The 25,589-nt window shown below is 57.2% G+C and overlaps 2 protein-coding genes across 2 annotated transcripts in view; one reads left to right on the top strand and one right to left on the bottom strand.

Moving 5' to 3' along the window:
- The first annotated feature begins 1,274 nt into the window (after positions 1 to 1,274).
- PLEKHG7 (pleckstrin homology and RhoGEF domain containing G7) lies at positions 1,275 to 21,146 on the top strand. The gene is made up of 16 exons (XM_054168039.1): positions 1,275 to 2,008; positions 3,810 to 3,832; positions 4,973 to 5,100; positions 5,961 to 6,001; positions 7,174 to 7,269; positions 8,948 to 9,094; positions 9,521 to 9,616; positions 10,911 to 11,006; positions 12,361 to 12,474; positions 13,139 to 13,313; positions 16,827 to 16,942; positions 17,714 to 17,807; positions 18,842 to 18,921; positions 19,464 to 19,620; positions 20,567 to 20,664; positions 21,141 to 21,146. The coding sequence occupies exons 1-16, from the start codon at positions 1,334 to 1,336 to the stop codon at positions 21,144 to 21,146; spliced, it is 2,142 nt and encodes a 713-aa protein (XP_054024014.1). The 5' UTR covers positions 1,275 to 1,333.
- Positions 21,147 to 23,526: 2,380 nt separating this feature from the next.
- The window catches only part of EEA1 (early endosome antigen 1), a 44,423-nt gene continuing 42,360 nt past the window's right edge, over positions 23,527 to 25,589 (bottom strand). The window contains exons 28-29 of the mRNA XM_054167805.1: positions 24,938 to 25,036; positions 23,527 to 24,041 (exon numbers count right to left, since the gene is read on the bottom strand). Of these exons, the coding sequence (XP_054023780.1) occupies positions 23,919 to 24,041; positions 24,938 to 25,036 (222 nt within the window). The 3' untranslated portion in view covers positions 23,527 to 23,918. The remainder of the gene's footprint in view (positions 24,042 to 24,937; positions 25,037 to 25,589) is intronic.

The following is a 25,589-nucleotide window of genomic DNA, read 5'->3' as shown; positions in this document are numbered from 1 at the left end:
AAAAACTTAACTAACCAAATCCATGCTAAATATGAAATAAAGAAATCCATTTAAAAAAATTAACCCATGTTAAATACATAACTTAATCCAGTCTAAAGAAATAATTGAATCCCTTTGAGTAAATAAATCCCTTTCAAATAAACAAACAAACAAACCCATTCTAATAAGAATAAAAGTGCCCCCAAAGCAAGCAGCACTCATGGCTGGATTTGGGAGTCCTCTGAGCAAGCCAAGAAGCTGAATTAAAGGAGAGGCTGAATTACTAATTTGAATTCACCACCTTCAGCCCAGGTGTGGAAGGGTCACTCATCCAGATGCCTTCCAGCAGAGCTCGTGGCTCATGGGACACGAGTGGCTGCTTCCTGATCAACCAACAGGCAAATGACTTGGACCAGTTGTTGTCTTACCTGATTGCTGCACAGAATCACAGAACTGTCAGGGTTGGAAGGGACCTCAAGGCTCAGCCAGCTCCAACCCTCTGCCATGGGCAGGGACACCTCACACCACAGCAGGTTGCTCACAGCCACCTCCAGCCTGGCTGCAAACACCTCCAGGCAGGAGGCTTCCACCACCTCCCTGGGCAGCCTGTGCCAGGCTCTCACCACCCCCATGGGGAACAACTTCTTCCTAACATCCAATCTCAATCTCCCCACTTCTAGTTTTGCTCCATCCCCCCCAGTCCTATCACTCCCTGACACCCTCAAAAGTCCCTCCCCAGCTTACTTGTAGCCCCCTGCAGATCCTGGAAGGCCACAATTAGGTCTCCTCAGAGCCTTCTCTTCTCCAGACTGAACAGCCCCAACTCTCTCAGTCTGTCCTCACAGGAGAGCAGCTCCAGCCCAGAAGATTTACTACACAGCACATCTCCTGCTGCAAAGCACAGCCAGAGGGAGCAGCCTCACCTTGCAGCAGCATCACATTGCACTGGCTGCAGCAGCCAGCAAGTCACTGCTGTTGGTGCACAAACAGCTTGGCAAGGAGCAGCAGCCCTGCCAGCCTGCAGCTTCAGCTTCGTCCCAGCTACTCCCTCACTGCTGGGGGAGTGGCAACAGGAAATAAGCCCCAGATGAGCAGAGCTCCTAATTCCTCCTTAGTGCTTGAACTACCAAACACCCCCAGAGTCAGGAGCTGCTTTTAAGCAGCCTGCTGCAGCTGGTTCCTAAAACTGGTGGGAGCTGCCCTGAAGCAGCATTCCAAGTGCAGGCAGTTTGTTTCTGCCCTACATTGTCTGGGTTAGATCTTTTTGTTTTAATTTTCCCCCTGTGCATCAGCTTTCTAAGAAGCCTTTGTGACCATGTTTCCCAGGTACAAAGCTTGATGCTGCAAGTGAAGGATGCAGCAGCCCAGCTCCCATCGCTCTCCAGACCTGCCCAAGGAAACCTGCATCAGTGTGGAGCTCCTGAGCAGAGAAGCTGATCTTCAGCAAGGGAATGCTGCTGTGTCTGGAAGAAGCAGTCCAGAAGATGCCTTCAGTTCATCTCCAACCCAGACAGAATCAGTTTGTGTGGACACCACTGTGCCTCCAGGGGACTCCATCCATCTGAAGCCCCCTGCAGAGGAGGCCACTGGAAGCCCCCAGGGACCTTTCCAGTTCAACCGGCAGGCCCTGGCCAGGATTTCCACTTCGCCAACCTTAAGGCGCTTGAGGATGGCCTCTGCCTCACAAGCTGGGACCTCTGAGGAGTGCTGTGACACAGCTCAGATGGGGGCTCCGAAGGAATCCACCAGCTGCCTCCACCACGTTTGCAAGAGTCCTCCTCGGTGCGCTGCAGCTTCCTCTCCGCCGCTGCCTTCTTGTGCTCAGGCAAAGTTGTCCTCCAAAACCAAGCCTGAGACAACCACTGCAGGTCCAGAGCCTGCCAGCTCCACACCAAAGCTGCCAAGCCAGGAAACCCTTCTCAGCAACAGCAGTCCCAGTGAGACCCTCCAAGGCTCCTGGAGAGCCAACTCTGCTACCCTGCCCAGGAGACTCCCCTGGCCCAGCCTCACCCCGCAGGAAGGTGTCCAGGTAAGGGGAGCAGGGTGGTGCAGCCTCCTTTGCACTCCTGCACAGTCATTGCTGGTGCAGCCTCCTTTGCAGTCCTGCACCTTCAGTGCTGGTGGTGCAGCCTCCTTTGCCCTCCTGCACCTTCAGTGCTGGTGGTGCAGCCTCCTTTGCACTCCTGTACCTTCAGTGCTGGTGGTGCAGCCTCCTTTGCCCTCCTGCACCTTCAGTGCTGGTGGTGCAGCCTCCTTTGCCCTCCTGCACCTTCAGTGCTGGTGGTGCAGCCTCCTTTGCCCTCCTGTACCTTCAGTGCTGGTGGTGCAGCCTCCTTTGCACTCCTGCACCTTCAGTGCTGGTGGTGCAGCCTCCTTTGCCCTCCTGCACCTTCAGTGCTGGTGGTGCAGCCTCCTTTGCCCTCCTGCACCTTCAGTGCTGGTGGTGCAGCCTCCTTTGCCCTCCTGCACCTTCAGTGCTGGTGGTGCAGCCTCCTTTGCACTCCTGCACCTTCAGTGCTGGTGGTGCAGCCTCCTTTGCACTCCTGCACAGTCATTGCTGGTGCAGCCTCCTTTGCAGTCCTGCACCTTCAGTGCTGGTGGTGCAGCCTCCTTTGCACTCCTGCACCTTCGGTGTTGGTGGTGCAGCCTCCTTTGCACTCCTGCACCTTCAGTGTTGGTGGTGCAGCCTCCTTTGCACTCCTGCACCTTCAGTGCTGGTGGTGCAGCCTCCTTTGCACTCCTGCACCTTCGGTGCTGGTGGTGCAGCCTCCTTTGCCCTCCTGCACCTTCAGTGCTGGTGGTGCAGCCTCCTTTGCACTCCTGCACCTTCAGTGCTGGTGGTGCAGCCTCCTTTGCACTCCTGCACAGTCATTGCTGGTGCAGCCTCCTTTGCAGTCCTGCACCTTCAGTGCTGGTGGTGCAGCCTCCTTTGCACTCCTGCACCTTCAGTGCTGGTGGTGCAGCCTCCTTTGCACTCCTGCACCTTCAGTGCTGGTGGTGCAGCCTCCTTTGCACTCCTGCACAGTCATTGCTGGTGCAGCCTCCTTTGCAGTCCTGCACCTTCAGTGCTGGTGGTGCAGCCTCCTTTGCACTCCTGCACCTTCAGTGCTGGTGGTGCAGCCTCCTTTGCACTCCTGCACCTTCGGTGTTGGTGGTGCAGCCTCCTTTGCCCTCCTGCACCTTCGGTGCTGGTGGTGCAGCCTCCTTTGCACTCCTGCACCTTCGGTGCTGGTGGTGCAGCCTCCTTTGCACTCCTGCACCTTCGGTGCTGGTGGTGCAGCCTCCTTTGCACTCCTGCACCTTCAGTGCTGGTGGTGCAGCCTCCTTTGCACTCCTGCACCTTCAGTGTTGGTGGTGCAGCCTCCTTTGCACTCCTGCACCTTCGGTGCTGGTGGTGCAGCCTCCTTTGCACTCCTGCACCTTCAGTGTTGGTGTCTCATGGCCCAGTGCATGCACTGGCCTGTGTTCCTTTGGTGCAACACATCAGCCTCTATGCTCATCACCAACAATTACAATCTGGAACAGAGAAGGTTCCACCCCAACACGAGGGAAAACTTCTTTACAGTGAGGGTGGCAGAGCCCTGGAGCAGCTGCCCAGAGGGGCTGTGGGCTCTCCTTCTCTGCAGCCTTTCCAGACCCACCTGGCTGTGTTCCTGCATGCCCTGCCCTGGGTGCCCCTGCTCTGGCAGGGGGGTTGGACTGGGTGATCTCTGGAGGTCCCTTCCAACCTGTAACGTTCTGTGATTCTGTGCAATGAGCACTTTTTGCCCCAGATCAGGTTGCCTGCTGGCTGGCTGACCAAGTAACAAGCCTCTCTCCCTTTCTTTCAGAGGAGTGGATTGCCAGGACAAAGGTAGGCACATATGTATTTTACCTCATGCTCAGCTTCATGTCTCTACCTTTGGAAGGAGTCTGCTTCACTCCCAGATGAAACTGAACAGTGGAGCTCTGTCCCTGTGCTTCCTGGAATGCCTGCCACAAACCTCTTAAACTAAACTTCAGGAGCTTTGCTTTCACGAGTGGCCCTTCCCCCCCCCAGCATCTTGAGCTAGGTTTTCACAGCTGGGTCATCAGAGAGCTCTGCCCAGGGAGCAAACTGCCCCAAGGTCTGGCTGGTTGGATTAGCAGAGCCAGATTGCAGCTGGAGGAACCTGAAACAGCTCCCTGGTCCTCAGCAACGTGCCTGAAAACTTCCTGGGAGGCAAAAGGGAGCAAAGAAGTTAGCAGAACAGCCTCAAAATTGTTCTCCTACATGAGCAAAGCAGATCACAGGATGCAGGGGGTTGGAAGGGCTCCTTGCTGGGCTGGGAAGGACCTTTCTCCAACCCCCATGCACTGTTCAGGGACAGAGCTGGGGAAGGGCCTGGAGAGCAGGGCTGGGGAGGAGCAGCTGAGGGAGCTGGGGGAGAAGAGAAGGCTGAGAGACCTCATTGCTCTCTACAGCTCCTTGAAAGGAGGATGGAGCTAGGTGGGGGTTGGTCTCTTCTCCCTAGTCTCAGGTGATTGAAGGAGAGGAAATGGACTGAAACTGTGCCAGGGGAGGCTTAGGTTGGAGAGGGGGAAACATTTCTTTGCTGCAAGATTGATGCAGGCTGCCCAGGGGGGTGGTGGAGTCCCCAGCCCTGGAGGGGTTCCAGAAACCTGTGGCCATGGCACCTGGGTTTGATGCCCGTGGTGGTGGTGGGTTGCTGGTTGGACTGGGTGATCTCAGAGGCCTTTTCCAACCCAAACAACTCTGTGATTTTCTTGATCTCAGCAAAAATTACGGGGTCTGAGAGCCACCTGGATGCTTGCTGTCAGCCCTGGTATTTCCTACCCATTACTCCTTTAACAAGTTTCTGTCACAGCTGCTGTGATGATCTGAGGTTTTAGCTCATTTGCCCCTGGTTGAGCAAGGAGCACCTCAGAACCTCCCTCTGCAGCCACCAGTGGAGAGGGAGAAGCTCTGGTGCTGGGTGCTGGTGCTGGGTGTTTGTCTCGGTGTTCCTCACAGGCCAGGCGAGCGCCGGCGCAGTTCGGTGGTAGTGACTCTGCCAGGCCTTGAGGTGTTCCCTGGAGACCTCCTGGTGTCAGATGGTGCCATGGACCACCTGCCCTACACAGCCCTCCTGCTAAGTGCAGGTCAGACACAGCCTGGGGTCTGCTTGTCTCAGTGGGTGTCAAGAGCCTGGGGCTTGTGCTCAGCGATAGGATGAGGGACGAGGGACATCAGCTGCAGCCCAGGAGCCTCCTCCTCAGCATGAGCAGAAACTTCTTTGGTGTGAGGCTGCTGGAGCCCTGGAGCAGGCTGCCCAGGGAGCTTGTGCAGTCTCCTTCCCTGGGCACTTTCCAGCCCCATGTGGTTCTGCTTCTCTGTGCCCTGCCCTGGGTGATCCTGCTCTGGCAGGGAGCTTGGTCCCCAGAGGCCACTTCCAGCTCCTCCCATGTGATGGGGAGGGAGGCTTAAGAGTTCCTAGGGCAGTTTATTCCCAGCATAGCTCCAAGAAGTCTCTAATGAGCAGACAGAGACTAATTCTTGCTTCAAAACAATTAATACCTTCTAGACCTGGCCTGAGGTGTGATGAGCTTTCAGTTAATACCTTCCAGCACTGCCCTGAGGTGTGATGAGCTTTCAGTTAATACCTTCTAGACCTGGCCTGAGGTGTGATGAGCTTTCCCATGCAGAGAGCTGACAATCACATCCTGACCATCTGCAGCCAGTGGGAGTGTTTAGCATCATCCAAGCCCCGCTCCCAGACACAACTCTTGCTGGGAAGACCCCAACAAGCTAAGTGAGTTCTGTGTCTGCTGCATTCAGCCTGAGCCAAGCAGAGTGCAGTGGCTCAGGCTGCAACTGGACAAACCCCAGCCCTAACTCCACCAATTAAAAGCTGAATATTCTGTAGAAGCTCAGCACAGGTCAAGAAAATCATCACCATTTATGCATTGTTGTTATGTTTTGTTGCTTGATTTCCTGCTACCCTTGTCTTTTCACCCACCAGAGTCCAAGAAGCCAAGGTGGCCATTTGCCAGAAGAGGAGCTGTGAGTGTTTCACCCTGCTTTGGGTTTTTTGCCCCTTTCACTGCCTTTGCCCTTCTCCCACCACTACCCTGGGTAAGAGGAGAGGGTTTTGCTGCCTTGTAAGTAAAGCAGGCAGCAGATGAGCTGAACTCAGAGCCCTCAGCCCACCCTGGGACTGCTTGGACCTGCAGTGGAGTTAGGGTGGCTCCAGTGCAGCCACCAGAGCTGCTGCCTGTGGTGCACATCAACATGCAGTCAGTGCTGCTGTTCCCCATGCCCAGGGGTGCTGGGAGGAGAGGTGCCCTTGGCACCAGGGTGGGCAGCTCAGAAGCTCTGACTTGGGGTGTTCAGGGGTGGCAGCAGGTCCAGAACAGCTGCCTAGAGTAGGAGAGCAGAAGGAAGGTGTCAGCCACATTGCTGTCTTGGCTGCATTGCTGCTCTGACCACAGCATATCCTGCAGCTTCTGTTCTGCTCAGACCTCACATCCAGGTCTGGGGTCCCCAGCAGGAGGAGGATGCAGAGCTGCTGGAGAGAGTCCAGAGGAGGCAAAAAAGATGCTCCAGGGGCACCTCAGAGCTGCCTGCCAGCACCTGAAGGGATCCTGCAGGAAGGCTGCAGAGAGACTTTTGCTGAGGGGGTCTGGAGCCAGGCCAAGGGGGAATGGTTTGGAGCTGAGGCAGAGCAGGGTTAGAGTGGAGCTGAGGCAGAAGTTGTTCAGCAGGAGGCTGCTGAGCCTCTGGCACAGGCTGCCCAGGGAGGCTGTGGCTGCCTCCTGCCTGGGGGTGTTGAGGGCCAGGCTGGATGAGGCCCTGAGCAGCTGAGTCTGGCTGAGAGGTGTCCCTGGGCATGGAGGGGAGGTTGCAGCAGATGAGCTCTGAGCTCCCTTCCAACCTGAGTTGCAGTGAGGTGGGCTTGGTCCTTCTCCCTAGCATCAGGTGATAAAAGGAGAGGAAATGGCCTGAAATTGTGCCAGGGGAGGTTAGGTTGGAGAGGAGGAAAAATTCCTTCCCAGCAAGGGTTCCCAGGCTGTGGTGCTGAGGGAGGTGGTTCAGTGGCAGTGGCTTAGCAGCAGGGGTGAGGTGGTGAGCTCCAGGTGAGCTGCTGGGATCTGCAGGGTCTCTTCCAGCCTCACCAGTTCTGTGGCTCTGTGAAAGCTTTGTATGAACCAGGGATTGTTATGGTCATTCAACAGGGCAAAGACAGACAGAGGCAAGCATCTGATGTGGAAAACTGCCTCTCAACCCTCAAGATCATGGACTGCAGCACAGATGAATTTTTATGCTTTAAGGTAATAAAATTATCTTTGGGGGGAACAAAAAAGCCCCAAACTAACAACAACAAAAAAGTTGTTGCTTTCCAGTTACTCTTTTTGACTGCAGCCATCTGGGTGTGAGAGCTTCCTGCCAAATCAAGGCAGAAGCATCAGATCCTTCTGAAGAGCAAGGGGGGCACCTGTTGCAGAGGGCTGGCAAGGGCCCTCACCCCCAGCTGGGTTTTGCCAGGCTTCCAGGCTGCCCTGGATCAGAGAGGTGCCAGCCTTAGCAGCAGCACCAAGAGAACCCTCCCAGCAGAGCCTGGGGAAAGCAATTGCAGCATTAGAGAGCTGCCAGATGGGGCATGGTCACCCCTGCAGCTGCCTTAGGTGTGGGGGCATGCAGAGGTGGCCGGGTGTTGGTCCATGCCAACACCAAGGTGTGGCTGCAGAGATCCTCCCAGAGCCTGGCTGCCAGGCAAGCAAAGCTCCTGGCCCCCAGGGACCCAAGCCCTGCAGAGCCTGGCTGCCAGGCAAGCAAAGCTCCTGGCCCCCAGGGCCCCCCAGCCCTGCAGAGCCTGGCTGCCAGGCAAGCAAAGCTCCTGGCCCCCAGGGACCCAAGCCCTGCAGAGCCTGGCTGCCAGGCAAGCTAAGCTCCTGGCCCCCAGGGCCCCCCAGCCCTGCAGAGCCTGGCTGCCAGGCAAGCAAAGCTCCTGGCCCCCAGGGCCCCCCAGCCCTGCAGAGCCTGGCTGCCAGGCAAGCTAAGCTCCTGGCCCCCAGGGCCCCCCAGCCCTGCAGAGCCTGGCTGCCAGGCAAGCAAAGCTCCTGGCCCCCAGGGCCCCCCAGCCCTGCAGAGCCTGGCTGCCAGGCAAGCAAAGCTCCTGGCCCCCAGGGACCCCAGCCCTGCAGAGCCTGGCTGCCAGGCAAGCTAAGCTCCTGGCCCCCAGGGCCCCCCAGCCCTGCAGAGCCTGGCTGCCAGGCAAGCAAAGCTCCTGGCCCAGGGCCCCCCAGCCCTGCACACCCCCAGCTTGGGCTGCTAGGTGGGATCCAGGCAGCCCACACCCAGAGCTGTTACCCCTCCAAAGCAGACCACTGGCAGCTGGATCTGATGATCTCAGAGGTCTCTCCCAGCCTCCACAGCGCTGTGATTCCATGGTCTGCCTCTCACAGCAGGCTGCCACCTGCCCTGGAGGCTTTGCTGTGGAGGACTCCTGCCAGTGCCTAACTTTGTGTGAACCTCTGCCTTTGGAGCACTGTAGGACCCAGCAGAGCAACATCCCAGTACCTGTGAAGACACAGCCCTTTGGCTCCTTGATCCTAGCAGCTGGAGAGCAGGAACCTCGCCCTGCTTTCCAGCAGCAGGAGCAGCTCCAGCTGCTCAGCATCTGCAAGCTGCCCTCTCGTGTTCAGGCACAGCATCCTGCGAACAGAAGGCTGCCGTAGTCTGTTGCTTCCCAGCCCTCTGTGTTGGTGCTGGAAATGGTTTGGAAGTCATTGCCAGGTTCTAAAGATTCCTTTAGAAGGTTTTTTTCCACACCTTTTAAAGAAGGAGTGTGTAAGCTTTCAGTAGAAGGAATCTGTTGCTGTGTGACTGTGAATCACCAGTGCTGGCAGCGGGGCTCTTGACCTGGGCAAACAGATCACAGATTCTTCTCGTGGGGTCCGAAGCAGCTGGTTCACCACTCAGTGGTTTCCTTTCTTCACCCCTCCACAGAGCAAGTCTTGGGCTGACTTTGTGAAGGCACAGCAGAGGCAGCAGGAGCCCAGCAGCCAGTCAGGAGGGCAGAAGGAAGCAGCAGTGTGGGAGCTCTTCACCACTGAATGCAATTACTTTCTGGATCACTTGCTGGTGCTCAAGATGGTAACTGCAGGATTCCCTTCTCAGGCCATAATGAAGCAGTGTTTGCCCTGCTGGCAGCCTGGCACACACAGAGCCACCTCCAGCCTCTCATCCAGTGGCTCAGGGGAACGTCTGAAGTGTGCCCCATGGCTCCCTCCCTGCCTCCCACTCTCCCTCCCTCCTCTGTTCTGCAGGGTCATAGCTGCCTGCATGGCAGAGAGACCCCAGAGACCTCCCTCAGAGCCTGCAGCTCATACAAAGTTTCCCAGAGTCACCTTGTGGCCACCTCAGCTCAGCTGAGGATTGCAGGAGGATTTCAGTGTAAACATCACCTTTTCAGGGGAAAAAACCACCCCAGCACCCAACCCAACCCCCAGCACCACCACCCCGAGCTGCCACAGCCAGGAGCTAACCTGCCTTTGGGTTGGGGTTTTTCTGTTTGCAAAGGTGTTTGTGGACACCCTGAAGTACCTCCAGAGCAAGGAGTTTCTCTTGGATGTGGATTTGTGGAGACTCTTTGCTAACCTGGAGGAGTTAAATGCAGTAAGTAGATGGATAGATAAACAGTAAATACAAAGGGAACTAAATCTTCCTGAGGCCAGAACTGAAGCAGGCCAGGAAAATGAGAGGAGAGTCCCTGCATCCAGCTGCCATCCAGACTCAGTGCTCATGCAGGCTGGAGAGCTTCCCATGGGCAGAAAAGGGAGGAAGGCTCTCCAGAGAAGCAGCAATTAGGCAGAGCTCAAACACCAGGGGCAAATCGTCCCTAAAACTACCACACAGCTCAGTGACTGAGCAGCAGAGAAGGTTCCACCTCAACATGAGCAGGAGCTTCTTTGGTGTGAGGGTCCCAGAGCCCTGGAGCAGGCTGCCCAGGGGGGCTGTGGAGTCTCCTGCCCAGGGGGGCTGTGGAGTCTCCTGCCCAGGGGGGCTGTGGAGTCTCCTGCTCTGGAGGCTTTCCAACCCCTCCTGGATGCACTCCTGTGCAGACTGCCCTGGCTGATGCTGCTCTGGACTGGATGGTCTCTGGAGGGTCCCTTCCAACCCCTAATGTACTGTGTGGAGACACAAGGGAGGAGCTTTCTGAGCTGATGTGTTGCACCTTGCAGCTGTTTGTGAGCTGATTCCATGCATGCAGCCAACTGCTGGAGTTCAGCTGCTGTGGGACTGCTGATTGCTTCCTCCCTTGTTGAAAGGAGGGAGTAGAGGAGGAAGCTGTGTGCCCCTCAGTGGCAAGAAGGGTTTGAGCTTCTCTGCAGCTTAGTCCTGTGCTGACAGAAGTCTCTCTCGGTGCATTTTCTAGTTGTGAGCTCCCTGTTAATGAGGATGCTCGATGCTGCTCTGCCATGCAGCCTCCTGGGTCAGCAGGGAGCCAAGGGAGGAGCAAAGAGCTGCTCTCCATGCCTTTAATGACCTTTGCTGCTTCATGCAATGCTGCTTTTTAATTCCATTGAACAGAATGTTGGATGAGGCCTCCAGCAGCCTGCTCTGGAGGAAGGTGTCCCTGGCTGTAGCTGGGGGGGAGGGAGATTGGAAGTAGAAGATCTTTAAGGTCACTTCCCACCCAAAGCATTCTCTGGATCTGTGGATTTGCAGATTTGGTTTAGCTTCTGATTAAAGCATCCCAGGTGTAGTTCTGAAGCTTGGACTTGCTGAAGGTTGGACTTGATGATCTTTGAAGTCTTTTCCAACCTCTTTGATTCACCTGTGGCAGTGGCAAGAAGGTAAACATAGGCACTCCCTCAGGCTTGGAGACCCCAGGGGTAGGAAAGAAAGTTGGTTTAACCTTCACTTCAGAAGGTCACTGAGGCTCATTTCTCTCTTCTCCCTTCCTTAGGTAAGCCTGAGCTTTCTGAAAGCCTTTTTTGAGGCTGTGAAGGAGCATGTGAGGAATTCAGATTCCCCTCTGGATTTCAGCTCCATCCTCAGCAAGGTAACAGAAATATTCCTGCTCCACATCAGCAGCTGCTGGCAGCAGAGCAGCTCTCAGAGCAAGGAGGTAGTTCAGAGCAGTCACTCAGGGACTGCCATGGCCTCTGTCCCAGGCAGCTTGGTCTCAGCCTCAGGTCCCTCCTCTCTGCAGGATGTTTTCCTTTAGCCTCATTGCTGGGTCAGAGGTGGTTGGGGAAATGTTCTCTGTATGTGCACCTGTGGAGCCATGGGATCACAGAGTTGGTTGGGCTGGAAAAGCTCTAAGATCATCCAGTCCAATCTTCAACCCAGCCCCACCATGGCCACCAAGCCCTGGCCCCAAGTGCCATGGCCACAGGTTTCTGGAGCACTTCCAGGGCTGGGGGCTCCACCACCTCCCTGGGCAGCCTCTGCCAGGCCCTGACCACTCCATCAGCAAAGAAATATTCTCTCATCTCCAACCTCAGCCTCCCCTGGCACAATCTCAGGCCATTGCCTCTCCTTCTATCACCTGAGACTGGGGAGCAGAGCCCAAGCCCCAGCTCACTGCAGCCTCCTCTCAGGGAGCTGCAGAGAGCAAGGAGGTCTCCCTCAGCCTCCTCCACACTGAACACCCCCAGCCCCCTCAGCTGCTCCTCCCCAGCCCTGCTCTCCAGCCCCTTCCCCAGCTGTGCTGCCCTCCTGAGAAGCCTAACATGAAGCTGATGATCATTCCACCACCACCAGGAAGATGCAGCCAAGGGTTTGCATTTCCTTTCCACTGTTTAAAAGGTGGTGTGGGGTTTTTTTGTGGGCACTCACTTCAGACTACCCTAAAAGGGCTAAAGCTCCTGTGCTCACTGGGGTTCAGCACAGAATGAGCCTTAATGAGTGGTATAAAGAGTGGTGAGAGCCATCCTGGTTCAGTAGAGCCCTGGGCAGCCTGGGCTGGTGGGAGGTGTCCCTGCCCATGGCAGGGGTTGGAACTGGGTGAGCTGTAAGGTCCCTTCCAACCCAACCCATTCCATGAATCCTCTCCCGAGGGAAGTGGTGGATCCCCCACACAGCTTCATTTCAGCTCCACCACCACCTAGGCAGGTTGGACCAGCTGATCCTTGGGGTCCCTCCCAACCTGGCATTCTGTGATCGTGTCTGGGAGTGCCTGGCAGCCCTGCAGAGCTGAGGTGCTCCCAGGCCTTGCCTGGGCACTGCTCTGGGCTTGGGTTCCTGCTTCTTACCTTGCCCTCTATTTTAACTCTCCCTTTCCTTCCTTCTCTCTTTTTTTCCAGGTAGGAGGCACTCTCAGGTACAAATCTTCATTACAAAGCCAGAGCTGTTCCCCCAGCCTTTGTGATGACCTTTTTGCTTCTTGATCACTTTTCAAGCCTTCTCTGCAGTTCTTCCAGGGTGACCTCTGCCAGACACATCAGATTTATTGCCTTAATTACACCTCTGCTGTCTTCTACTTGGAAAACCTGAGACAGAGAGAAGATTTTGGCCTCTACCTGAAAGTAAAGTGATGATGATGATGATGATGTTGTCTTCATGCCTTATGACAGGAGTTGTAATCATCTCCCAAGGGAAGTGCTGGATTGCCCTACACTGCTCAGCTAGAAGCCTCAGCTTGATAGGGTGCTGGGCAAGATCATCTCAGGGTCAAACCTGATGGGTTCTGAGCAGCCTGCTGTAGCTGGAGGTGTCCCTGCTCACTGCAGGGGGGTTGGACAAGATGGCTTTTGAGGGTCCCTTGCCATCTGCTGCGTTCTCTGATGATGTTCTCCTGAAGCAATTACAATGCCAGCTGAATAAGAGCACTGCCTGACCTGCTAGCACGGCCACAGCACCCAGGGAGGTGCTGGAAGCCTCATCCCTGGAGGTTTCTAAGGCCAGGCTGGATGTGGCTGTGAGCAACCTGCTGTAGTGTGAGGTGTCCCTGCCCATGGCAGGGGGGTTGGAGCTGGCTGAGCCTTGAGGTCCCTTCCAGCCCTGACAACTCTGCGCCTCCGAGTGGGAGGCAGCAAGGCAGAAAGTGCATCTGGAGGAGCCCTGCAGAAAGCCTGGCAGCTCCATCCCTCATTTGTCCCTGTTGAACTGCAGGCAGCTGGTGATGAAGAAATCTGTTTGCTGCCTCCCTGCCAGGCCTGAGGCAGTTCTTTCCCCCCTTGTCCCCAGCAGTGGTGTGAACAGAACCAGCAGTGCAAGAGGCTGCACCTGCCCGAGCTGCTGGTTGCCCCTTTGCAGCGCCTGACTCGCTACCCCCTGCTGCTCAACAACATCTGCCAGAGGAGCACTGACCCAGCAGAGAGAGCTCTTCTCCAGTCTCTCAAGGAGAAGGTGGAGAAGTCCATCTGTAAGTAGCTGTGGTGGGTTGAAATTCCAGCCCCTACCCCCTCTCCCCAACATGCCAGAGCAGCTCAGGTGGACGGCGAATGAAGCTGCACTGCTGCAGCCCCGAAGCGTGGGATGCAGTGGAGATGTGCAGAATAGACTGTGCAGGTCACCAGCACAAGAACCCCCCTGGAGAGCACTGAAGGGGAAAAGGGCCTGGGGGTCCAGCTGGATGGGAGGTTGACCATGAGCCAGCAATGTGTCCTTGTGGCCAAGAAGGCCAAGGGCAGCCTGGGCTGGATTAGAAGGGCTGTGGTCAGCAGGTTGAGAGAGGTTCTCCTCCCTCTCTACTCTGCCCTGCTGAGGCCACAGCTGGAAGATTGTGTCCAGTTCTGGGCCCCTCAGGTCAAGAAGGATCTCAGGGAAGAGTCCAGCACAGAGCCACAAAGATGCTGCAGGCAGTGGAACATCTTCCTTATGAGGAGAGCCTGAGGGAGCTGAGGGCTCTGGAGCTTGGAGAGGAGCAGCCTGAGAGGTGAGCTCCTTGCTGGTGATACAGATGTGCAGGGGGAGTGCCCAGAGGCTGGGGCCAGGCTCTGCTGGGGGATGCCCAATGCCAGCACAAGAGGCAGTGGTGGAAGCTGAGGCAGAGGAAGCTCCATGGAAACAGAAGGAAGAATTATACCACTGTGAGGGTGGCAGAGCCCTGGAGCAGGCTGCCCAGGGGGGTTGTGGAGCCTCCCTCTCTGCAGATATTCAAGACCTGCCTGGATGAGTTCCTGTGTGAGCTGCCCTGGGTGCTCCTGCTCTGGCAGGGGGTTGGACTGGATGAGCTCTGGAGGTCCCTTCCAGCCCCTGACATTCTGTGGGCCTGTGAAAACCAGGAGGTTGCCAATAGCTTCCCCCTCCCTGCTCCCTTCCCTTCCCCTGTAGAAAGCAAGAGAGAGAAGAGCAGAGAGCTGCTGTTGTACTTAACCACAACGAAGAGCACAGCTAAGGGCAGCAGCAGCTAAGCAAAAGCCACCAGCTGGTATCTGCCAGAGCCAAGGGAGCCCAAAAGAGAGAGAGGGAGATTTACTTTACCAAACTAACTTGGTGCTGGTAATCAGACCCCTGGGCTTTAGACCTTATCATTCTTTTCCTCTTCCCATCCTATGGTAATTCATTTACCTTCCATCACTTTCTGTTCAAGAGCCGTGGAACATTTTCTAGGCACAGCCTAAAACTACCGCAGTGGCAAAGGGCAGAAGTCAAGGGAGCAATTCGCAGCCAACTGTGAGCAATTCACAGCCAACTGTGAGCAATTCACAGCCAACTGTGAGGCCTCTTGCTGCCTGCCCCCTGAGTGGGGCTGGGGGCCCCGCAGAGGCACCGTGGGGATGTGGAAGCCTTTGCACCATCCTCAGCCCTTCTTCAGGCTGTAGGAAGTGCTGCGGTGCCACCCTGGGCTGTCGCAGCCTCCCTGAGCCAGGTCACAGGACTCCCAACGCAGGGAGCTGCTGGTCCCTGCTCAGAGCCCTCTGCAGGGGGATGCAAAACAACTAAGAGCAGATCCCAAACCAGGGGAGGGGAAAATGGAGAAAGGTCTCAAACAAAGAAGCCTTTGAGTTGGATTTGTGTCTGGGGAGGATTTGTTGGGGGCTAATCCTTAATAGGATGAAATTGCCCTCACAAAGGGAATATTATGGCAGTGACCTTTCAGTGAGTGGCAGAGGCTCACTGTGTGAGGCAGCTGAAGAGCTCTCCCAGCTGCAGCTTTTCTCCAGCTGCTGTGCAGAAAGGACAAGCTGCTCCAGAAATGGTTTCTCCCCTTCCCCCCCCTGCATTTAAGCACAAACATTTATTAATGCTAAGTAACTTCCCAATCCAGGCTGGTTCAGGAAGCTATAAATGCACCTGGGAGTGCCAAACAGAACAGCAGCAGAGAGCTTTACACCCCCCAAAGCCTCCTGCAGCCCCCACTGAAATCAAAGGTGAGACACTCAGCCTGCCAGGCTGGGCAGGGAGAGGTGCCCCAGCACCCCCCAGCACCACACCACGGCCTTGAGCCTCTCAGCCTGGTGCCTCCCCCTCTGCCACCATCCTTCTGCTCTGCAGGAGGCTCCAACACCTCCTAGGGAGATGAGGCAGAGAGTAAGCATCCTCTAGAGATGGATAAAGCTGGAGCTTGGGGAAATGACTCCAGGGACAGCACTGCCACCTAAGAGAGAGAGTTCCCCTTCTTGCCAGGGCTTGGGAGGAGTTGGCCACCCAAGGAGCACACTTCTGGGGGCAGAACAAGTCCCACAAGAAAAGAAGATGGGTTTTGTCACTGGGCTGGGGGCTTCTGCTGGGTGGACAGCACTTTAAAGTGTGGCCCCAGAAGACCATGGGATGGCTGGGGAATACTGCTGGCAAAGGAACAGGACCTGCAGAGTTTGGACCCTTCAGGGCCAAGCAAACCAAAGATCAGCTAGAGGAGTGACCTCCCTTTAGTCACTGACTCCTGACAAAGCTTTGCCCTCAGTTTTGGATCAGAGAATCAGCACCATAAGGACCAGCTGTAGTCCCAGCACACAGGAGTGTGCCTGGCTGGGAGCACTACCTGAGAAGGGAAGGCTCCATGGGGCAGTGCATCAAGGGTGGCTGCCAGGAGGATGGAGACTCCCTTTGTACAAGGAATCCCATGGAGAAGACAAGAGGTGATGGGGACAAGTTACTGCTGGGGAGATTCCCAGTGGGCTCCAGAAGGAAATGTTCCCCCTGGGCACAGTCAGGCACTGGAATCATCTCCCAAGGGCAGTGGTGGAGTCCTCTCCCTTGGGCAGTTGGAAGGCTCAGCTTGGCAGGGTGCTGGGCCAGCTCCTTGCAACTCCACTCTCAGCTGGGAAGGTTGCAGCAGAGGCTCCTTGGGGTCCCTTCCCACCTGGCATTCCCTGATCTGCCACATCCCTCAGCACAAACCCCTGGAATTTAGGCTGTAGGTCCAGTCAAGTTCTCCCTGTAAGGCTCTGAACCTGCCAAGACTTCAGTCCCCAGGTAAACAGCTGAGGCAGTTCTGGCCTCACTCCCTCACAATGACTGCCCATTCTTTTCACAAGTCTTGTGCTCAGGGGGTTTCAAATGAAAAGGACCTCCCTGCCCCCCTCCCTGCCCCCTCCCTGCCCCCCTCCCTGTCCCCCTCCCTGTCCCCCTCCCTGTCCCCCTCCCTGCCCCCCTCCCTGCCCCCTCCCTGCCCCCCTCCCTGCCCCCCTCCCTGCCCAGGACACTTGGGGAAGGCAGACCCTGTGATGATTACAGTTTGAGTGTTAGAGGATTCTCTCTGCTCCCCAGACTGCTTAGTGACCACAACCTCTTCATTCAGCAGCTGGAGGCAGAAGATTTGGGGGGGGTTAAGCACTTGTAACAATGAGGCCAAGATTTCATCTGGGGCTGCAGCTGGGAAGGGCTTTGGCTTCCACTGGAGGCAAAATCAGTAGCCAGCATCTCCTCCAACCAGCCCTGGCAGTCAGTGGGGTGCTAAGCCTGGCAGTCACTGGTGGGTCCCACGTTGCAGGGGATCTGGAAGGCAAAGTCAAGTGGTTGGACAACTTTCAGAAGTTGAGGCAGCTGCAGGAGGTCATCATCTGGCCCCAGCTCTGGGACCGTGACAAGAGATTCTTTGTCCCGGAGGTAAGTGGGGGGCTAAGGGCATTTGCCCCTTCAGCAAGGGTTAGTTCCCTCTCTGCCTCGCTCTGAGGGTGGCTGGGTGCCTGGCTTCTGCGTGCTGAGGATGACTCTGCTCCAGCAGAGCAGGCAGCAAGGTTGCTCTCAGCTGGCACCCACGAGAGCAGCAGTGGGAGGTCTGGGAGGGCTCTGCAGGGGTTTGGTTGTAGGGGGCAGGCTGGGGGGGGGTAGGTGCAGTGTCAGCAGCCTTTTAGAAGCTGTGGTGGTGTCACTGCCCTGTCACAGGCTGAGGGAGCTGGCAGAAGGCTCTGGGGAGGCCTTTGAGCTGTGTTTCAGTATCTGGAGGGGACCTCCAGGCAGGCTGGGGAGGGACTGCTCAGAAGGGGCTGAACAGAGCAAGAGTTTGAAACTGGAGCAGGGCAGGTTCAGGTTGGACAGCAGGAGGAAGCTCTGCACCATGGGGGGGGGACACTGGGACAGGCTGCCCAGGAGTGTGGCTGAGAGGTCCCATCCCTGGAGACACTCAAGCTGAGCCTGGCTGTGTCCCTGGGCAGCCTGCTGGAGCTGGAGGGGTCCCTGCTGCCTGCAGGGGGGACTGACAAGATGCCCCCTGAGGATCCCTTCCACCCCAATGCATTCTGTGATTCAAGCAACAGCTTTGCCAGAGTCCCAGCCCAGATGTGCTGAGTTTATGCAACTGCTGCTTGCCTCCCAGCTCACCTCCAGGTGCCCAAGGCCTCCAATGCTCTCTCTCACTCTTTTTTTTGGGGGATCAAGTGTCTGAAGCAGAGCTTAAGAGAAAACAGCAGTGAGAACATCCTGGCTTCAGCAAACAGACTTCTCCTCCACGAGGGGAGGCTGACACTGGCAGGTAACACCCCCTAAATACCCCTGGTGGCAGGAGCTCAGCTCAACAGGAGCATCTCTGGGCAGGGCAGGGCCAGGATGAAGCCTCTCCAGCAGTGTTTGGGCAGGTTGAGGGCTGGGGGGGAACCAAGCAGGTGCTCAGCTTGTCAGAGGGAGGCCTGAGAAGCAGCCCAAGGATGAGCAACCTGCATGGCTGTGCTGTCACAGCTGGGAGCTTCATTCTGCAGCCTCTTGCTCAGCACTGGAGAATGCAGCAGCAGGACAGCAATGGGCACTGGCAGTGCCCATACAGAGATGGAGAGAGGGGATCCTGCCCCTCTGCTCTGGGGAGACCTCACCTGCAGGGCTGTGTCCAGCTATGGGACCCCCAGCACAAGAGAGACAGAGGAGGGCACGAGGATGATCAGAGGGCTGAAGAACCTCTGTTATGGGGACAGGCTGAGAGAGCTGGGGCTGTGCAGCCTGGAGTAGGCTCCAGGGAGACCTCAGAGCTGTATTTCAATATCTGCAGGGGAGCTGCAGGCAGCTGGGGAGGGACTGCTCAGAAGGGGCTGTGGGGATAGGCCCAGGGGCAATGGTTTGGAACTGCAGCAGGGCAGAGTTAGGTTGGACATCAAGAGGAAGGAAGCACAGGGAGGCTGGGGAGACACTGGCACAGGCTGCCCAGGGAGGGGGTTGAGTCTCCAACCCTGGAGCCATTCAAGATCAGCCCTGATGTGGCCCTGGGCAGCCTGGAGCTGTCCCTGCTGCCTGCAGAACCTGTGGCCATGGCACTTCAGGATGTGGTTTGATGGCCACAGGCTGCTGGCTGGACTCTCAGAGGTCTTTTCCAACCCAATGTTGGTTTGGAAGTGCTGCACCTGGGAGTGCAGGCTGGGAGGGGAGCAGCTGGAGGCTCTGCTGGCAGCCACACTCCTCTGATGGCTTTGGGAGCTGCAGTGGCTCATGGCCATGCTTCAGCTGAGGAGCAGCAGCTCCCTGCAGCCATCCCAGCACCAAAGCAGGGATTTATTTGCTGCTGCTGCTCTTCCTCTTCAGAAAGCACAAGGCTCCTTGAGGTCCACCTCTTCCTGTTTGATGATTTCCTGTTGATTACCAAGATTAAACGCAGCAAGAAGGTAATGCTGGGCAGTGGGGGCCGTGGCTGTGCTGGTGAAGGGCTCTGGGCTTGTAAAGGCTCTGAGTGCACTGTGGGAGAGGGATCTAAAGGTACAAGCAGAAGATGACTAAGTGGCATGAAGGGCAAGGGAGACTTCTTCATGCTGACAGCAAATCCCTGATTCAAAACCCTGCTGAGAGGCTGCAGGAGCTCTGACAGGCAGAGCTTGCAAGGCCTTCATCTTTTCCTGCTGAGGCTCTGATGTGCTGGGTCCCAAAACCTCAGGGGAGACCTCATGGCTCTCTACAGCTCCCTGAGAGGAGGCTGCAGTGAGCTGGGGTTGGGCTCTGCTCCCTAGCATCAGGTGATAGAAGGAGAGGCAATGGCCTGAGACTGTGCCAGGGGAGGCTGAGGTTGGAGCAAGTTCCTTGCTGCAAGAGTGGTCAGGGCCTGGCAGAGGCTGCCCAGGGAGGTGGTGGAGTCCCCAGCCCTGGAGGGGTTCAGGAGCCCTGTGGCCATGGCACTCTCTCTCCCCTCACCAACCTCCATCTCTCCTCCCAGAGGTGTGGGGGCTCAGAGGCTGTGCTGCCTGTGTGTCCTTCCTTCCCCCCTGAGCTGCAGTCCCTCAGAAGGGAGGGTGGCTTCTGCACAGTGCTGGACCAGCCCATCCCCCTGGACAGACTGAGCCTGAGGAACATGGACCCTGTGCAGGTTGCAGGTAGGGGAGCACCTGCTTTGCATGGCTCCATCAGTGCCCCCTCAGAGCTCTGTGTGTGGCACACAGGGGGAAGCTGCTGACTGCTCCCTAACCACCCCCAGAGGCCTGCAGCTGCAGAGCCTCAGCTCTGCCTGGCCTCACAGCTCTGCTCCTGCTGCAAGGCAGGAGCTGCTCACACAGGCACCACCTCCATGGCCACTTCGCTCTGCTGGAAAGCAGCTCCATGAAAGGGACCTTGGAGTTCTCCATGGGACAGCAAAGTGCCCCTGTGGCCAAGAAAGCCAATGGCATCCTGGGGTGCATTGAGTGTGGCCAGCAGGCTGGGGCAGGTTGTCCTCCCCATCCTGTTCTGCCCTCATGAGGCCTCATCCAGAGCACTGTGCCCACTTCTGGGCTCTCCACTTCAGGAGGGACAGGGAACTCCTGGAGAGAGTGCAATGGAGGCTGTGAGGATGCTGAAGGGACTGCAGCAGCTGTGTGATGAGGAAAGGCTGAGAGCCCTGGGGGTGTTCAGCCTGGGGAGGAGAAGGCTGAGAGGGGATCTGAGCAATGGCTATCAATGCCTGAGGGGTGGGGGGCAAGAAGGGGCCAGGCTCTTGTCACTGCTGTCCTGTGATAGGCCAAGGGGCAAGGGACACAAACTGCAACCCAGGAGGTTCCACCTCGATGTGAGGAGAAACTTCTTTGGTGTGAGGCTGCTGGAGGCCTGGAGCAGGCTGCCCAGGGAGGCTGTGGAGCCTCCTGCTCTGGAGGGACTCAAGACCTGCCTGGATGTGCTCTGTGTGCCCTGCCCTGGGTGACCCTGCTCTGGCAGGGGGTTGGACTGGATGCTCTCCAGAGGTCCCTTCCACCCCCTCCCAGAGTGTGCCTCCCTGGTCCTGTGCCTCCCAAGCAGCCTGAGGGCAGTGGCAGGAGGGAGCTGATGTCTCCCTCTGCTCTTGCCCAGCCTTCAGCCTGAGGAATGCCTTCCTGGTGCAGCACGAGAACAGATACTGCCAGAGCATCGCAGCCTTCCTGCTGCAGGCACACACAGAGGCTGCCAAGGTAAGAGGCAAACTTGTTGTCCTGCCTGGGGGTGTTAAGGGCCAGGCTGGATGAGGCCCTGGGCAGCCTGTGCTGGTGGGAGGTGTCCCTGCCCGTGGCAGGGGCTTGGGACTGGATGAGCTCTGAGGTCCCTTCCAACCCAACCACTCTGTGGTGGTTGATCTTCTCTTCAGGAATTATGAGCACAGGGCTGAGGGCTAAGGCCTGGGCTGTGGGCTGTGCACTCACCCCTCTGAGCTCCTCAGCCTCCTCTGGGAGGCCTTGGCCTGCAGCTGAGTGTTTTTGTTCCAGAAAGCATGGATGTCACAGATACAAGCTGCCATCTCCAACCACAGCAGGCACCATGGAACCAAGCAAGCTTCTGCTTGCTGCTTCCCCCAGCACTGAGTGATGGCAGCAGAGCATCAACACAGCCAGGAGGACAACTCTGGTGGTGATGCAGCAGTTCCTTCTGCCTCCATGCCCTGACCTGACAGAAGTGAGGCCTTGATGTGACCATGGGCTGTGACCAAGCTCAGCTGCACACTGTGTCAAAACCTCCTGCTTCCACCTCTGGAGCCTCACCAGAACCCCACTGTACCTTGAAACCAGCATGGAGAGGTCCTCAGCTCTTCTGCAGCCCCCTTCAGGCACTGGAAGGCTGCTCTAAGGTCTCCCTGGAGCCTTCAGGACCAGGCTCAACAGCCCCATCTCTCCCAGCCCGTCCCCACAGGGGAGGTTCCCCATCCCTCTGATCACTTCCTGGCCTCCTCTGGGCCTGCTGCAGCAGTTCTGTGTCCTCCTGGTGCTGGGGCTTCTCAGCAGTGCATGTGCAAACTGATCTCTCTCCCCTTTCCAAGCAGCTTTGCAGGCTGCAGTGGGGCCAGGCTGTGTTGAATGAGAGAACTGCTCTTAGGAAGGTCTCATCATCAGCTTTTATTGTCAGGGATTGCTCCTTCCACAGCTTGGAAAACAAACAAAGCAAAAGACAGCCGTCTCAGGAACACCTCCCCAGGGGCTGTGCAGAGCTGGCTGCTGCATGGTGTCATCTCCTCAGCCCAGCCCACAGCTGCCTCCCCCTGGAGGCACAGCCTCTGCTCTTTCCCAACATAAGGCACAACCACAGGAGCAGGAAGCAGGAACCACAAGCACTGGAAAAACAGAACTGGAGAGACCTGACCTTCAGTTTGAAAGAAGCAAACCCAAACCACACTCCTGCAAACCAAGAGGAACTTCAGTGTCCACCTCTGGCTGCCAGGGTGCTGTGAGCCAGTTGGAAAGAGCCTCCTGCTCCTCCAGCTTTTCACAGCCCCTCCTGCTGCTCAGAGCAGCCCCAGCCCCTGCAGCAGCTGCTGCTCTAACCCTGGACCTGGTTTTGCCCCTGGAGCTGGGGAGCAACCAACCACACACCTGCAGCAGCCAGCTGAGGGAGGGCACTCTGCAGCCCCAGAAGCTGAAGCACAACCAACCCCACCTGAGCTGCTGCAGAGTTCTCTCCTCAAGCTTTCCCATTTCATAGAGCCAGAGAAGGGGCTGGAAGGGACCTTCAAGCTCATCCAGTTCCAGCCCCCCTGCCCTGGGCAGGGACACCTCCCACCAGCCCAGGTGCCTCAAGGCCTCATCCTGCCTGGCCTTCAGTACCCCTCCAGGGAGGGAGCATCCACAGCCTCCCTCTTTCAGCCTCTCCTGTTCCCATCTAAAGCAAACTGCCTGAACTAGGGCAGGTAAGACAAAGGGGCTCCAAACAGCAGAAGGCAAAACCTCCTCCTGGAAGAAATAACCATAATGGTCTGGAAATACCAGGCAAAACAAGAAGGGAGGGGAGGGGAAGGAGAGGCAGGGAGGGGAGGGGAAGGAGAGGCAGGGAGGGGAGGGGAAGGAGAGGCAGGGAGGGGAGGGGAAGGAGAGGCAAGCAAGAAGCAGCAGGTGTCAATAAAATCACAGCACAAGAAGTTTGGACTCCCTGAAGCTGATGAGAAAGCTCTGCTGCAAGTACAGCAAATTAAGTATCTGAAGCCCCAGGGAGGCCTCTCCTTCAGAGCTGAGCTGTCCCTCCAAGCTGTTGGTCATGGCTCTCTGTCTGTCACCAAGCCAGCAGCAGGAGATTCCCAGCACCATTCTGAGCAGCATGAATCCTGGTGCTAACCTGAAGCCCCTGCAGTAGCAGGGCTCAGATGGAGCACTGGAAAGCTAAGGTCTGCTAGGTGCAGCTGGAGGTCTGCATCCCCCAAGGATGGGACAGAAGAAAACATCAAATCAACTGCAGTAGCCTGGGACAAGAGCTAGCATGGAAGGGCTGAACAGCCCTGAGAGCCACAGGGACCTCTCAGGGCTCCCAGGGTAGGGGCAGAGGAGGAGATGAGCTGCAGGCTCCAACCAGCCCTGGTGGTTTGCTTCTTGAAACCCACAGGAAAGTGTTTCTGGAGTCCTACAACTCCATCCCAGTGAAAGCAAAGCAGCCAGGCTGGGAAGCTGTGCTGTGCACTGCCAGCTCCACCTTCTCTGCCCCTTTGCTCACACTCCCTCTCCTCTCTCCCACCCACAAGCTGTGCACCACAACACCAGGGCAGCTGCTCCAGCCCCTGGGTGCAGCAGGAGCTGGCTAAGGGCTGACACTGCAAGCTGGGAGAGTGACTTGGAGTCAGGTCCAGCTGCAGCTTTGAACATGAGGGAGAAAAGAGCTCCATAAAGCCAACCCCCCAGGGGTGCCCAGGAGCAGCAGGGGTGCCCAGGAGCAGCAGGGGTGCCCCACAGGCAGCAGGGGTGCCCAGGAGCAGCAGGGGTGCCCAGGAGCAGCAGGGGTGCCCCACAGGCAGCAGGGGTGCCCCACAGGCAGCAGGGGTGCCCCGAGGGCGAGCCCTGGCACGTAAAACCCTCCCAGGGTTGTGCTCCTTCCCTTCCTGCCCCTGGAAGGCAAGCAGAAGCAGCTGCACTGGCACACAGAGGCTGTTTCTCTGGAACAACAAAAATTAAAGATAAAAAAATACCTTGTTCCTCCTCTCTCAGCTTTATTTACAGGGAGCTGGGGCCCTCTGCTCCGGGCAGGAGAGCGCTGGCCCAGGGGCAGCGGCGCTGGGGCTGAGCCCAGGCCAATGTCTCACCGGAACACAGCCCCCAGGGGGCCTTGGGAGCAAGCACCACCTGCACACAGCCTCCCTGGGGCCAAGGGCTACAGTCAGTGTCCAAAGGGAGCAGCAGGCTGGGTGCTGAGCCAAGGGCACCCCCGGGAAGGAGAGGCTGCAGTGGGACATTTGCTCCTGGCTGGGGCCAGCCTCTCACCCTTGCAAGTCGTTGAAGCAAGTGTTGCAGACCCGGACAGGCTTCTTGGAGGAAGGGGTTAAGGCATTCTTTGCTGAGCACTCTGCACAGAAGATGTTCCCACACTGTCTGCAGTGATGCTGGGAAAGAGAAGGAACAGAGATGCCAAACATCAGAGAGAGGGCAGCACAGGATCCACACAGCCACAGCATGGTTGGGTTGGAAGGGCTCATCCAGCCCCAGCCCCCTGCCACGGGCAGGGACCCCTCCCACCAGCCCAGGCTGCTCAGGGCCTCATCCAGCCTGGCCCTGAACACCTCCAGGAGGGGGCAGCCTCCCTGGGCAACCCTCACTGTACAGAATCTCTTCCTCATCTCCAGTCTCAATCTGCTCCTTTCCAGCTTCAATCCCTTCCCTCTCATCCTGTCACTCCCAGCCCCTGTCACAAGTCCCTCCCCAGCTCTCCTGGAGCTCCTTCAGGTACTGGAAGGCTGCTCCAAGGTCTCCCTGGAGCCTTCTCTTCTGCAGGCTGAGCAGGCTGAGCAGCCCTACCTAAGCTGCTAACACCTTAGCTGCCCCCAGCTGGTTTTACAGAGGTCTGACCTAACCCCCCCAGCTGCTCCATGGCCACCCTGTAGCAGTAACAAGGTTGTCACCAAGCCCCAGCTCCTGCTGGTGCCTCCTCCTTCCACCAACACCTCACTGGGGCAGATCTGCCTTCTGGGCTCTGCAGATGCAGCTCAGATTGACTACAAGCAATTTCCCTGCCAACACCCTGCAAGCAGGGGCACTTTGCTTGCTCCCTTCGGGGGCTGGACTATCCTCACACTGTCCACAAGGTGCTGCTTCCAAAGAGGAGAAGCAGCAGCAGGGGGAAAGCAAGCTCCACAAACTGCATTTGGAGTGTTCAAGGCCCTGCAAGCAGGGGCTGTGTCCTGAGGTGATCACAGCTCAGGTTCAAGGCCATTTCCTGAAGTCTGGAACCCACCTGAGAGTCAGAAGCAGCCCCCCCAGCCCCAGGGAGCAGCACACCTACCCTTCTCACTGTCACTGAGAAGCCTTTCCCACAGGCCATGCAGTTCTGTACCTCGTTGTCCTCTGCCCATTTCCTGTTGAGAGCCTGGGTGTGCTTGATCTACATGCAGCAGATGAGAAAGAAGCAAGTTGGGCTGGTTGGGGTTTTAATCTGTGCCTAACTCCTGCTCATTTCCTCTCTTCCCACTGCACTCCCAAAGCCCCAACCCTGCCTGCCATCACACTCCCCCCCCAGTGCCAGGGTGGAGAGGACCCCCAGGGCCATCTGGTGCAGCCTGAGAGCTTTGATTTCATAGAATCACAGAAGGGAGCTCCAGAGCTCATCCAGCCCAACCCCTCTGCACCCAGCAGGGACATCCTCCACTGGATCAGGCTGCCCACAGCCCTGTGCAGCCTCACCCTGAATATCCCCAGGGCTGGAGCCTCAGCCCCCTCCCTGGGCAACCTGCTGCAGTGTTCCAGCAGCCTCCTGCTGCAGAACTTGTTCCTCACATCCAATCTCAATCTGCTCTGCTCTGGTTTGAAGCCATTGTCCCTGCAGCCTTTGCACACAGCCTCTCTGCAGCCTTCTTGCAGCCCCCTTCAGGTCCTGGCAGGCTGCTGTTAGGTCTCCCTGGAGCCTTCTCCTCTCTGCACACCCCCAGCTCCCTCAG

The sequence above is a fragment of the Dryobates pubescens genome, chromosome 15, assembly GCF_014839835.1.
Source record: "Dryobates pubescens isolate bDryPub1 chromosome 15, bDryPub1.pri, whole genome shotgun sequence".
Taxonomy (NCBI): Eukaryota; Metazoa; Chordata; class Aves; order Piciformes; family Picidae; genus Dryobates; species Dryobates pubescens.
Note: the sequence above shows the minus strand (reverse complement) of the source record. Positions and strands in the feature narration are given on the sequence as shown.